This window comes from Parambassis ranga, chromosome 4 (genome assembly GCF_900634625.1).
Source record: "Parambassis ranga chromosome 4, fParRan2.1, whole genome shotgun sequence".
NCBI classification, from domain to species: domain Eukaryota; kingdom Metazoa; phylum Chordata; class Actinopteri; family Ambassidae; genus Parambassis; species Parambassis ranga.
Window position 1 is genome coordinate 19,969,893 of NC_041025.1, and position 15,359 is coordinate 19,985,251.

Genomic DNA, 15,359 nt, shown 5'->3' on the forward strand with positions numbered 1-15,359 from the left:
TAATAACACCTTTGTTTTTCAAGTTTTTATACCAAAAACAGAAACAGTCCTGTACCTGCATCACATCCTTTGTTTATCTTCTTGGTTGTATGTCTATCCAAATGCATCCAGAGGGGGTTTAGTCTGTGTCTGCTGGTACTTCCCCCTGAAAATCCAACAGGGATCCACAGAAACCAGACTAACTTTGTTGTAAATAATAGAAAAAAAACATTAAAATGGCAGACAACAAAACAAATAGCACTCTGCTGGACATTTTATATGAACCTTAATGTGAATAGGGTGATAGCAGGTTGTTGTTAATATAAGTAGCATGCCCTCAGCCTCTTTTCTTGCTTCTCTCACATGCCCGTCTGACTCCATCTGAAAGCCATCAGTGGCAGTGATGGGAGTATTTTCTCACTATGTGAAATACATCACAGCACACTTGCCAAAGTCCATCTCTGGAGCCTGTTAACATGTTCATCTTATTGTCTGATGATAGATGATGACATTGTTAAATCCCTAAAACTAAGCTGATATTAATAGGCGTCTGTATTGTGACCTTGTTTGATGAAACTCATTAAAACCTGAAGCAGACAGTGTTTGTCTTTATGCCACATGGAGCTGTTAAAGTCTGAAATATTGGACGGTTTTTGTTTGTCCCTGCCTGGATCCTTAACTGTGTTGTTTGTATTTTTCTATAGGTGTTTGGGGGGCATTGAGGTGATGAAGGTCCCTCGGTTATCCCAGCGGAGGAGCCAGCTAATGACGAGTGTCTTTGGTTGCTGAACGCTCCCTCCTCCTCCTCCTCCGTCCCACCAGCACCACCACCACCACTACCCACCATCCCTCCTCCCCCTCTTCTCCATCTCTGATGGCTCTATGGGGTGTCGTCAGCCTCAGCCTTCACTGCTGGGTGTGTTTACGGTCCAGCGTAACAGCAACAGCAGCAGTGGCAGCCAGCCTCCCCAATGAGAAACCCGGGGGACCTCTGGACTGGCTCCTGTCGGATAAGGGGCCCTTCCACCACTCCCCAGAGTACATTGACTTTGTGGAGAAGAACCGGCAGGGCTTCTCCACCAGATACAAGATATACAGGTAAGTGGTTACTGCAGGATGCAGAGGCATTTTTTCTCTGTAGTTACAGCTCAGCTCCACTTCTGTTACACGCATGACTAATTTCCCAGCAATTCACATCAAACTGTCTCCATGGTTGTCGCCTCAAAGTTTAGCTGTGTGTAAATAAAGGGCACACACATATTTTTAATTTTTGGTTGACATTGTCTCCTTTTGGATCCTTCCTTTCTGTCCTTTAGTACTGGGTCTGCTACTTACTTTTTGACTTTACCAAGCTAATGCTAGCTGCCAAAGTTAATGATTATGCACTGCATAGCTTAAAGACAGGGTGGGGGTCCTCTGTGTCCTCAGGTAAACAACAGCAGTGTTTTAAATGTCTGATTCAATCTAAAATATCCTGATCAGGGTGAATTTGTTGCCATGGTTACAAAGAAAATAGCAGAGAAACATATTGTAGATAGGATGTTTGCCACAAAATATGTGCCTTTGACTCATTTCTAAATGATGACTTGAATAAAACTCACCAACTTAGTCTAAACATGTATATGCAAATCAGATAATATGCGAAGTAACTATGAATTAACACGTCATTAGTGCAAAGTAAAGAACAGAAATTCACAATGTATCACATGCTTCCCATGAGTGAAACATGGCGCTGCAAGGAAAAGTTGCCTTATCTTACAGCAGCTGGACATCCCTGTTCACAGCCTGTGTAGCACCAATATATCCATTATCAGAGGATGTAAGGGCCACATGTTCACTTTAATTGTGTTCCAGCCTCTTCCTGTAATATGGAAACACGCCATAATGCTGCATATTTCCTGTAGCTACTCAGTCCACTATGACATTTTTGATAGGAAGAAAATGTAGATTTATTCAGAATTAATGCAAAATGTGAATTCAAGCATCCTCAAGGCCACTTAAACGCCCTTACCTGACCTGTATTAAAGCACTAAAGTTATATAGCTGCTTTTAAATGAGGTGTGAGGACTTTCCTCCACCCTGGCTATATTAAAATCTGCCTTTATGTCATATGCTGGTAAATAAACAGACAGAAGTCGATCACAAGGTTATTTCAAGGGCATTTTTATTCTAAAAACATATATTTATTTTTTGTACTGTAAGAGTATCGTGTCCACAGAAGGTTTTTATTACAAGTGCACTTGCTTCCTTTTTTATTGTAACTTCAAAATGCTATAAGAGAGAAAGTGCATCACAACTCTGATATCTGATAACAGCGCTCACAGTGGACGGTCTGCTTTATTTGGCCTGTGTTGTCATGCAGAAAAGGTTCCTTGCTGCCGGCTATCTTGCATGACTATAGACACAATCATGATGTATTACAAGTAGCAGGCGTGCTGCTATCAGCTGGCTGTACATCACATTTTCAAGCCCTCGGGGAGTCACCTGATCAGGTGGTCAAATGAGATATGTTGATTAGCGCTGTAAAAAAAAATGATTTGTCATGACAGCAACACAGTCTGAGGCACCGGCACGCAACCAAATTAGTGGAGATTGTGTCATGAATCATATCGTTTAGGAGGACGCTGTCCAGCCAGGGCTCTTCTGGAAAAAGGACAGACGGCGTTTTCTGACATCTACGAATCGGCGGGAGGATGCTTTATGGCTTCTGTGATCGGTTGCCGTGTTAGAGCTTTTTAATAATTCCTTTTCTGGCAAAAGGCAGTGGTCCGCCGGAGCTGAGCTGCATGGGCGGCAAGATTAATAGTCTTATCATGTGGCCAAGTGATTAGTGAGCTCTTAGTACTTATTACTCTGCATTATCACAGGATCCCCTGAGAGGCTTCTGTCAGCTGCAAGGTTGTGTTTGAGGCCCTCCAGATTACCACAATGCGGCATTGATTAATAGTGATGATATTAAAAGGAAAAACTAACCTAAAAAGTAAATAGCCTGTAAATCTTCCTAAATTGAATTCACTTGGATTCAGTCCCATTCGATTTCAGAAAAGCGGCGCAGACAGCTGCCGGGTCGTTTCTGCTTTTGTGTTTTGGCAAATAATAGCTTTCCTTCAGTGTCGGTGTCGGTGGGGTGAAATGGACTGACAATTTTTTTTTTTGGAGGGGGGGCTCACACCTGGAGCTGCCTCATAAAACATTCAGGAGGATTGTTTTACTAAAGAAAGCGGGCTCACTGCAGTATTCTCTCTAGGGGGGCCAAACTTTATCGTGTACTCCTGCTGCGTAACAGAGGGCCTTAAATTTCCAAATCAAAGCTCTTTCTTCTACTGAAAGAACAGACAGCGATGCTCTGTGGCTGTAATACCCGACCTCTGATGGGTAAAAAGGGAAAGTAATGTCTGCCTGCTGCTCTTCATCGCCACATGAACATGTGTCGGATCTCTGAGTGCATCTCCAGAGACTCATGTTGGCTTTTTAGGCCCTTTTATTTGAATAAAACATTTTATTTTAGTTAACATATTTCAAAACAAGCAGCAATGTGTTGTAAAAAACTGACCAAGCATTCAATACCAACCAACCAATACTTGATTCTGTTGTTACCTATGAGGCTTCTGCTCCTGTATAGACAGTATCGAGGTTCAATAGTACAGCACAGATACAGCACAAAAACATTTTATTCTGCTGTCTGTGCCATTTATTCATAACCCCAGCTGGAAGCATACTGCTCTGCTGATTCTCTGGTCGAACTTTAACGCCTTCACATGTATTTTAATGGCTTCAAGTTATAGGCATAAATATTCAGTGCCTGCTGTATCTAACATGGACCTATATGTGTTGTAAGTTGTGTCCAGTCTTTAGGTGCATTTAGTGCAGAGAGGCTCAATTTAGGGTGCAAATCTTATACCATAATGCATATTTTTCTCTTACTTTGCAAGTTAATATTGCTCCCATGTTGTATGTGTAGCATATGTTACTGACTTTAACCCATGTAGGCAAGAATAAGGCATTGGCATACAGATAAATGAAACAACATGGCAAGAAGAGTGGCTTGAGTGGCTGGTGTGAATAAATATTATGCCTTTCATTACTATGAAACAAAACACGGGTAAAGTGGCCAAAAATAGCTAGCATTGCTAACTTAATGCTTTCTGAATTAAGAAAAGTATGACTTTTTTATCACATTATTGTAATGGAAGAATGCATTTACATATTTGCTTTCTGTCTGGCCACAGGGAGAGGAGAAATAATAATGAATTGTGGAGAAGTTGTGCAGAGCTGAGGCAACAGAGACTATATGTCTTCCTGTTTCTGTTGTGTGTCTTTTGAAACCTCTATTGTGTGGCAATATGGCATCAGATGCTTTATTTTGAAAATACTTTTTGTGCGCTAAGCTGCTTGTGGGTCAGTTTACTTCCTGTTTTTCACTAATGGCACACCCTGATGCCCTGCACCTGGGTGTCATTACTTCCTCTATTTACAGTCCTCTGCCTCCCATTTTGAGTGGCCAGTTTGTGCATCTTCCCACTTATGTGTTTCTTGTCCGCATCCTTGACTCACCTCTGGGCTGTTCTTCAGGCTGGCTACACACTGGGGGAATTTATGCCAAATTTTGGGTCTGAATCAAAGTTTGTTGCAGCCAAGTATTTGTCTGAGCAATTTTGAAGTGTGTGGTGTCAACACACTGATTTCACCACTTCTGATACCTGAGTCAGAGCCTCCCTGATCTCGAACCATAAATATAAAACACATTGGATATTTACGATCCCTGGTCAGGTGGACTGCAAGTGCCAAAGTAGCCATTGAAAGTAAACATGCTGGGAAGTGTCACCAACCTAGGACCAAATAGTGTACAGGAAAATATTTGTGTTTAATTTGGGTGGCAGGAGGAGAGGTGGATGGTTCTAACCCCGCAGCAGACTTTCACCTAAGGGTGCTCGGACTGTGTCTCCTTCATGGCACCATTGTGTTTTTGTTTTTTTTTGTAGTTCTGCAGTTATGTTTGATCATGTGTGGGATCTGGTGTCTGTGGTGCAATTATTACTGCAAATGGTAAAAGGGTGTGTGGTCTGATAAACTTGTTTTAAATTGTGAATTTTGAATTTTTCAGCTTTATTTTAAAGGTCTTATGCTACAAACATCTGTACAATCCTTATAAGACAATCTTATGATAATCACTAGTATGTGAGAAACAACCTACATAGGCTTTAATATATGAAAACATGTGCATGTTAGCATTTCTGTCTGCAAGTATGAAACGTCATACATCTGTGCTGTGTGCGTTCATGAAGAATATAATCTTAACCCACAAGATTATTATATTGTATATTCCATCAGTGTTTTTAGAAATTTAATTTAATTGAAATGAATTGAATGATGGGTTGTTGAATATTAGTATCACAGAGTGAACTAAGTACTAAAGTACTAGTACTAAAGTACTGACAGATTATGATTGCTTTATACTTCTATATGAAGGACGCCCCCGTTTAAAGCTGCTGCCAGTGCAACCACCAAGGTCTTATAAATAAGTAAATCCTGGTACAGATACTCCTCAGCGTGCAGCAAAGTACGAATAATTCATTATTTGAATCTCATTATCTGCAATTATTATTTATCCTACAAACTGTGTGCAGCCAGCCATTCAGTTTAAACTCCATCAAAAGAAAACAGTTTGATACAAGAGCCACTTCAAGTACAATGAACAACAGCAGCTTTCCTAAACCACAGGGGAGTCTGCAGGTGCTCTGAAGAGGGTTGAGGTGAGTGTTTTAGAGCAGACTCCCTCAGCGCTGCTTCTCAACTTCCCACTGCTACACTCTCACTGATGTTCTCTGTCTCAACTCCTCTCTTCAAATTCCCTCTGTGGTTTTGGTAACTTCGAGTCGCCCCTGGTGGTAAATCAGCTCTAGTAAACAACGTTTACTATTATTTAAAACCGCCTGTCTGTTAGCACCTAGCTTGTTTTTAAAGTCCTTAGAGATGCAGCCTGTGACAGTCTGCTGGGAGTCGGACACATTAATTGCTCAGCTTTTGCTTCACTTCTCACTTTTATTCAATTTAATGCTTCGGGCAAGTAAAGTGAACAATTTCTCCTTAGTTGAGCTAAAATTTGATTCAATAAGGATGATAAAAGTGTAAAAAAGGAGGCGATAATGCTGCTCTAAATGGAGAGAAGAAGACTCATTTAGGATTTATCCTCATTTCAGGCTTTTAGCCACAGTGGCTGGCAGATCCAGAGGGACAGCTGTACCAAGGATTGGTACCTAGTGTTCAAATTTTAAGGGTGATTCAAACATTGTGGTGGTGTCTATGAAGCTATTTGGGACTTGGCATCATTGTAGCCAGGGAACATAGTGGAAAGGTTTGTTGTAAATAGGAGAAATGTCTTTCACAGCCCAGTGTTTGAATATGTTAATAAAAAACAAAGTTAGTACTCAGGGCTGTCAATGCTGCATGTTAGCATTACCGCTAACAGGGCCAATAAGCTTTACTGTTAGCACTGCAACGTTCTGATTGGAGTACACGCAGGGTGGGAGGAAGGTGAAAGGTGTTGTGGATCATGGACGCTAACCTATCGCTCCTTTTGTTGTCCGTTTTTTTTTTACAGTATTACAGCAGCTACAGGTCAAATCTTTTTGTCCTTTGTAAAAGCCCATATGTGTTATTTTTCATTTAATTGTAAGAATTATAACAAATAATGGGGTGAACAAGGACATATAGTGCAAAATATATTTTTTCTCAAGCTTTGGAAGCTTATTTTACAACTTTACTGCATGTAGAGACAAAAGCTCTATTAATCAAAAAACAATGCAGCAACTTAGAGGGTTAAAAAAATGAAGTGTCAATCTCTATGTTAAAATGCCCACTTGGTACTTTGGCCTCTATGAGTAAGCTTCCTTATGTGACAAATAGATAAATTTTTTATATAACATTCTTGTTTTCATTATATTTTTCAGTCAAAGGTTGGAACAGGCCATTGGTTTGATGATCAATCATAGTGACTCCTTTACAGGATATCAAGCAGTTAGTGACCTTGTGTGTTGGTGCCACCACCCACTGTGAAAAACTGTCCAAATACTCTGTGTATATGTTGTATTAGAAGCCATTGTCAGTGGCACTATCCTGCAGTTAGAAGAAGAATATGTTGTAATAAAACCTTGGAGATTGGTTAGAGTGTGTAAATGTGTAAATATCTTGCACTACTTTTTACCCACTGTATCGACACATTCAGCTTCAGCTGTAATTAGCAAATGTTAGCAAACATATACCTGTTACACTGTAAACACTGTAGACACTATGATGCTAATTGTACAGTAAACACAGGTGTGGAGGAGCCTCACAGAGCTGTGATCTTACAATGTACATTATTGACAAACATATTATTTTAACAATAACTCATGTTAGTATGGCAGCAGCTGGTTGTGTGGCTCATTATAAAACACAGGGAGAAGCAGTTTCTGTGCTGAATAAGTACAAAACGTTCCTGTGACCAGCTCACATCGATGAGTGTCAGTGACCGTTCCACCAACAGCTTAGCAGTAGCAGCAGATTGTACATGAGCTTGTATTTGTTGTAAATGATCATTTCTGACGGTGTACTTTTTGTCTGAGAGGCACATCACTCGTGGCAGACTGCAGGCCAGAGGTGATTGAAAGTGACAATATTATTTTCTGGTCTGCTCTTTCTTATGCGCAGCTCCCTTCTCTGCTAAATCCTAATAAATGCTCATTGACAGGAGGAGATGAATTACCAGAATCAGTGCTTAGAGTTACAGCGTTTGAGCCACCTCAGCAGTGATGGAGTAATGAATTCAGCCTCCACTCCATTTCCCACTTTTTCTTACTGATTAAATTTGAAAGAATTTTTAACAAGTCCTCTGAAGGAAAATGAAAGGTGGTTTGGTGTTTTTGTGTGTGTGTGTGTGTGTGTGTGTAATACGAGGATTCACTGGAGAGCATCCCCCATCGCTTCCAATGCAAACACAATGTGGGCCTTCCGCCTTAGCCACCTGTTCACAGCAAACATTGCCAAGGGAAAGCTGCCATATTCACCAGGGTGAAGGTAGGAGTGTTGACATGTATTTGGCCTCGTTCTGAACATATTGTATTTGGATAATGCGTGTGATGGGATACGATTTCATTATATATTTAATTCAACTATGTGATTTTCTCCATGCTGAACAATATTATTAGACTATTGGTATCAGAAATATTACAGTGGAGGCAGACCTATTATTCAGGAGGACTATGGAGGTCTGTGCTCGGGCTCAGTTTGTGGAGTCTGCTGTAAAAAAAAAAAAAGAATCTTGTGGTTGCTGGTGTGCAATGAATCCTGGGATATGTTGGGCCATAAAGGATCCACCTGATGCACACACATTTAGAGGATGCTTCGGCGTGGAACACCCATGCTGTGCTGTCTACAAACGAGTCCTTTGAAGGATGCAGCCTCTCAATAAGGACACAGTTGCTCTGTGAGAATGTTCTTTGTCCTCTAGTGCAGGCATCCTTCGTTCAAATGATCCTCTTGCTTGTTATTTCATGTCTGTCAAATCATTACAAAGGCATTAAATGTGCTACGGTACCTCTATATCAGGGGTCTCAAACTCAACTTACCTGGGGGGGCCGCTGGGGTAGAGTCTGGGTGAGGCTGTATTCCACAAAATAAGGGTTTCAAATATTCCAAAAAACGTACCACTGGTCCAATCTTCTCAATCTTTCTTAATAACAGGTCAGAACATTTACAGTTCTTCAGAACATAGAACCTCAAAACCTCTTTGTTAATCATGTTCCAACCATGTGACCAAGTTGGCAACAAACACCACCAGAAGCTGTCACGTGCCTGAGGTATTGTAGCCCATAAGTGATAAAACAATGTAAACGCACAGGGAAAGCCTCAGCAAATAAGTGTGTGAGAAAAATTTGCGGGCCGCATAACGCTAAACTTTGATGTCAAGTAGGGGGCAACGAGTTTGAGACCACTGCTCTATACAATATGTAGTTGACCAGAGGTCAGAATTTAAAATAATAATAAAATTAAGTCGTGATTATGGCAACTGCAGAAAATAGGATGGCAAAAATTCTATCAACTTTGCTATGATAGTGTCCAGAGAGTTAAAATGATGAAAGTGATGTACTCCTGCGAAAAAAAAAAAAGAACAGGAATGAAATTGATAATAATAATGACTTAGCTGGTTGTAGGGGAGGGATTGCAGCCCCTAAAATCAACTCTGTTGTGAAACCCATTTCATTCCATCCTCTCCCTGCTGGATGAACCATTTGGCCTATCAGGGGTTTAAGATAAGACAGGGCTAGCTTATCACAGTCAGCGCTAACTGAAGAAACGAGCGTCAGCGGGGATTTGCGAATACTCTTTCTGTACCTGTCCCTCCCCCATGCTCCCTCCCTCCCTCTTTTCCTCCCACAGAACGTGCCGAGGCTTTGAACTAGTACTTTCACGCCGCAAAGTGGAACTCGAGAGACACAGTGTCCCATTTGAAGAGGTCATTTATTTGTATGGCATGAAATGAGGTGAAGATTAATAGCTACACCAGATATATCTGAGCAAAGGGATTAGTCAAAGGCTTTGTCTGAATAGTACAGTGTCAGCAAAAAGGTCAACGGAAAGCATACATCCATTTAACATCATTATGTTTACTTCCCACACTGCCTACAGTTCCTGCTTAATATCCCTTAAATCAGTCCTTTTGCTTTGTGCGATTACATAACAGATGCAAATCTCTGCCTCTGTAGCTCACGCTCGTAACTTTTGAATTTACACTGCGTATCATTTAAACATCTGTGTGTTGGAGCTTTCCTCATTACTCCTGGTTTAATGTGATATATACCCTTTCAAAAGGCCACACTCCCTCCATCCATCATCCACAGCCAAGGTTGTTCAACCCATTCTGATTACAGCAGTCAAGCTTTTACTGTGAAAGGAGAGAGAGAGAGGAGTGTAACATTTGACTGATTGGACAGTGCACTTCACGTACATGAAGTTAATTGTTTGTTATTTTCTGCCAAACGGAGGAGAAATAAAAAATCCTTCAGTCAGGACGTAGGACCTTCAAAAATAGAAACCAAGTTTCTTGGTGGAACTTTTTTTCCTTTTTTCCTCCCCCCCTCCCATTCTTCTCAAGCGTAATTATACAAGTAAATTGGGAGCAGTGGCAGGCGGATGGGAAAAAAGAAAAAAATTGGCACCGCGCTCTCGTAGCCTCTCATAGAAATTTCAAAGTAATCACAGCCGATCTGTTATAATTACAGCTGTGATATCGGTTTGTGGCTTCATAACTGTGCCTGTAGAAATTCATTCAGTCATGCAGAATTGTAAAAGAAAGTGCTCACTAAAAATAATAAAATAAACAATAAAAAGAAAATTAAAATAAAATAAATACCATCCAGCTCCTGGCCTAATATCTGCACATCAAAAATAGTTCTGGTCTTCAAACAGTCTTAAAATTTCCGAGTATGTATTTAATTAGTTCTACTTACAGACACAGAAGTGGGTTATTTCTCTGTGGGTGGGATGTCTTCCTTCATGTTAAGCTCATTTTTCACTCTATTTCTTGTCCAGTTCTAACTATAAATTATAAAAATGTCTCCATCAACTGAGTTTCACACTGTTGGTGTAACTGTAGATGATCTATATTACAGACAACAAACAGTGGAAACTTAGAGGTCAAATAAAGAAAAAAGGATTTACCGGTCAGTCTACATTCCCACTCTAACCTATGGTCATGAGATTTGGGTAGTGACCGAAAGAATAAAATCGCAAATACAAGTGTCCAAAACAAGCTTTCTTCGAAGGGTGTCTAGGCGCCCTCTTAGAGATAGGGTGAGGAGAGCCGCTGCTTCTCCACATCGAGAGGAGTCAGCTGAGGTGGCTCGGGCATCTGTTACGGATGCCTCCTGGACTCCTCCCTGGGGAGGTGTTCCAGGCATGTTCCACTGGGTGGAGACACAGAGGAAGACCCAGGACGCAGTGGAGAGACTATGTCTCTTGGCTGGCCTGGGAACGCCTCGGTTCGAAGTCTGGGTGTCCCTGCTTAGACTGCTGCCCCCTCAACCCGGCCCCAAATATACGGTTGAAGATGGATGGGTGGATGGATGGATGGATGGATGGATTTATAAAGCAAAAATGCTTATAGCCAGAAATATTGCACAATATTATCAACAAAATATTTGTAGAACCTACAAATTACACCTTGGTATGTAACCGCTATTTTACCTGGATATGAACTGTAACTGAAACCTTTAAAGGCTCCTGGCTAAGAGAGGAAACGGCATATTTAACAGAATTTAAATTAAAAAAAATCAATGTGTGAAAATCCTTTATTAGTCCCACGGTGTGAAAATAAAAAGTAATAATCCAAGTGTTACAGTCGCAGAATGTGCAGTAGCACAAACTATCAAATCTAGTAATAAAAAACATTTCCTACAGTGTTATTGCACTTTATGCGTGGGGGCACTGTAAACTTTAAACTGTGCATGTTAACAGAGTTATTGCACTTTTATATAGTATGAAATGTAAACACTGAACTGTTCTATATTGCACATACATTTGCAGAGTTGTGAGGGGGTGAGTGTGGGATCAATATGTAACATACAGGGTTTGCTGTAGGTGACTGTGTGGGGAGCTTATCAACCTTTTTACACACTTTTGTCTTCACTGTCAGTTGAGTGGAATGCATAACGCTTGTGTAGTAGGTGTACACTCCTTTATAATGACACTACACAGTGACAAATGACACATTTTCACACCTGATACCTCTAAAGCTGCTGTTGTTTTTATTAGTCTCTCTCTATTGGTAAAGTAAATTCATGTAAAAATAAAAATCAGCTCCTGTATCAAGCAACAGATGCTAATTTTTCGAAAAGTTCAAGCATCATGAGTTCAACAGCGAGCCGATCTGAGTGCCACAGCTGGCTCTGTGTAAGAAAAAAAATAAAAAACAGAGACCACTCGCTGTTTTTAAAAGGGCTTTAGCAATCTGTCAGATTAGACAGCGTCTCCATGGCAACAGAAGCAAACAACGTAATAACTGCAATTGAAAACAACCTTGAAAACAATACCTGACAAGACAATCTCTCCATTTGAAACACACAATCTTCCTGAGCTTATTAGATTTTCCAGGCAGCTGTCAGGGAATTATAGATTTCTGTTCTTTAGGGAATTTTTAAGTACACCTCCTTCATGTTGGCTACAAAAAGATGATGAATGAAAGTTTGCTCTTGTCCTTGGAAAGTGAAGTTTATACCAAAGTTAGAGAAGGAGTCATCAAATTCTGATCTATATTTTCCTTTCTGACTTTTAATAAAGCCACATCCATTTTATCATGAAAAGAAGCTTGGTCAGACCAAAAATCATTCTAACTTATATGTAGTATATGTAAAACTTCTAAGTCTTCTAATGTAATAACATATCAATCCCATATTATCCTAAATACAGGATGACCTAAAGACCCTTTTTTTCAAGGTGGACCTTTTGGACAAAGGTTTTTTCGAACATTAGAAGAACTTTTGTCTTTTTTTTCCCTCATTTTATGTTCATTTATTTTTTATTTATTTACTTTTTTTTATTGAAGGTTTTACCAGCTGAGCTTTGCCCTTTAAGGGAGGCTGCTTTATGGGTCACTTGTGTGTGTGACATTCGGTTTACACACTAGTGAAAGATGCTAGTCCTTTAAAAATAAGGTTAACCTACTTCAGTGCAGGTGTTGCATGAAAATAATAATAAAAAAAAACATTAAACAAAACACCATAAAAGTAACCTTTAGTCCATCTAAATGTAAATAACAGTTATGCTATCTAGGCTGGTCACATAGTGTTAAAAAAGACAGAAAGTCAGTCTTCAGTCCCAAAAAAACACGCAAGTATGTATTTGGTGCCACTTATGGCACCTATGATGTATACTGACACAAATGTAAATAAATGTGCAGTAATGACTTCCTGCGTCTCTCAGTGGTGCATCGTGGGAGTCTCCCACGATGCACCACTGAGAGACACAGGAAGTCATTCCTGCCTGTCTCAATCAAATTACTGAACTCCGAACTATAACAGTCACTTTAGCACTGTACATTCATACTGGTATATGCATGTCATGCTCTTTACTATGTAAAGGTTACTATGTAAAGGTTTTTAATAGTAAATATGTTCTTCTTCTTTAGATACAACTCAAATAAATGAAGGGATTCTGATTAGGTCTTTAATGTCAAGTCAAAGTCAGCTTTATTGTATTACTGCCATATGTGCTGGGTATGCAGAGAATCAAAATGACTTCTAGATTAACATGGGAATGTCTACACCTGAATAAAAGACCAGAAATAAATTGTATATTTGGGACAAAAAGATAAATGTTTACAGCAAATGAAAAACAATATCTTATGGTCCAAAGCAGAGGTACAGGTGAGTGCTCAGAGCTTCTATAAAGCAAACTGTTTTGACCTTATTTTATTGCTCTAGTCATATGGAGTTTGGCTATTGCTCCTGTTATCCACTTTGTTATGACAGCAGGTTAGCAGCGGTCACAGCAGTGGCTTGTAGTGTTGCCTGTTTGGGGCAAATGGCAACACTTTCATTGTAAATTAGCTGTTTTTTTTTTCTTTGGGAGGCACTGAGCTGAAGAACCTGGCTCTGTGTACAGGACTAAAGTATATTTTGTCAGGATAAGTTATTTCCTGCATAATGTTTGAGCTGTCACTATCATGTATTGTGGACTTACCAGTCCACGCTCCAAGCAGTCACAGACAGTTGATTCGGTTTTATCTCGGCTTTGCTTCTTATAATGATTCATTTCATACTCAGGAGGCTTCTTCAAAGCTTTACAGTGATTACTACCTAAAACAACTCACTTTCTCCTATCAGCACATGGCTGGTAATTTCTATTCGAGGCTTAGCTGTCATAAATAAACACCACCGTTTACTTTATAATTACCACAGAAATAGTAGACAAGTACACTGGATGGCCAGACAGGGTGTGAATGGCGTGAATGGGCAAGAATTTTGAGCGACTAGATGCAAAACACAGAACCCATGTAATGCTGCAGGTCTGTGTTCAAAGGTTGGAGGGTTGGTTGCTGCCTATAACTATTCTGCAGACTTTTGTCCAGGAAAAGGAAAACAAAAAAAAACGAATCCCCCCCCCCCCCAACGGCCAAGATGGCTCCAAAAGTAAGTCAATCGACTATGAATCCTATAGTTCATAACTTCGCAATGGACAGGTTGATTAGGATGGTTGACACTTTTATTGAAAAGTCAGAACCAATAGATTTGAAGGGCAGTACTAATATTTGTGCTAAACGACCATTGCCACATCCTCCCTCAAAAAAGTCCTCCACAAATAAAATAAATGTCCAATCCTAATATTTTTATGGTCTTGAATAAACACAGACATGTTGGTCTATCTGAACAGTGGTAGTAGTAGTGCAGTGTTTTATGGTTTTTATTGTTGGCTAGCTGCAAAAGCCAAAAAGGGGGCCGTGGGGTGTTAAGGGTTAAAATAATACACTTGTAAGTCTTATATGCTGAGTAAAACATAGGGTAAAACTTCTATATTATCAGCTGTGTACCTCCCATGGGTTTCTGAAAAGATGTTTTGAGACCCTGTGGGAGGTCCGAATGGAGGTCGCCATGTGGGCAGCATCACAGCCTGCCTAAGCTCTCGATACAGGAAAAGAGCACATGTGGAGGTGAAGTGGGCACGAATTGTCCCTCAAAGTCTTCACACATATAATTAAATACATTAAAAGCACCACTTAGGCTAGGCATTAAAAACACGTTAGGTTTAAAGATAGTTGGTTTGAACACATTTTGGTGAGGCAAATCTTTCCCCCTGCCACGGTGACAATCCCCGCCCCTGATAACACGTGGGTGGCAGGTACACAGCGGCCATTTCTAAAGTCAGTATGTTTTATTGCAATATGATGTTGGAGGTGTTTTTTTTTTTTTACTTGTGAACTAAAATGTGCTTTGTCTGTCATGCGTCTGACCAACAAGGCACACAAAGGACTCATTTCAATTTATAGAAGCTCTTTTTTTCCATTAAGCTGAGTGTGGGGCTGCCAGAGAGCTGAAACACAAAACTGCCTATGGAGGACTCTTCAACTGAAAAATCCTTCTCCAAATACCTTTTTGTGTTTCAGAATAGCTTTGTACATGATTCAAAGTACACATCAGTTCAGAGGACTAAGCCTAAGGCGAAACCTCTGCAAAAATACCACAAAGAATGCACACTGTTCCTTTTTATTGATCGATTTGTTTCCTTGAGTTTAGTGTGACATACAGAACACCTCAAAAAGGCTGTAAGAGGCAGATAGGCTGGAATAAATCTCGCCTTTAACACTAAATATTTTCCCTCCTTTTATCAGCTGTCAGATACAATAAGAT

The 15,359-nt window shown here is 40.1% G+C and overlaps 1 protein-coding gene across 2 annotated transcripts in view; it reads left to right on the plus strand.

The window, feature by feature from the left end:
• Window positions 1-822: 822 nt before the first annotated feature.
• The window catches only part of brinp3a.2 (bone morphogenetic protein/retinoic acid inducible neural-specific 3a, tandem duplicate 2), a 35,169-nt gene continuing 20,632 nt past the window's right edge, over window positions 823-15,359 (plus strand). The window contains exons 1-2 of one of the 2 annotated variants that reach the window (XM_028404065.1): window positions 854-899; window positions 930-1,077. In XM_028404065.1, coding sequence (XP_028259866.1) covers window positions 854-899; window positions 930-1,077 — 194 coding nt within the window. Of the gene's footprint in view, window positions 1,078-15,359 lie in introns of both variants that reach the window. The other variant, XM_028404064.1, reaches the window with a different exon arrangement.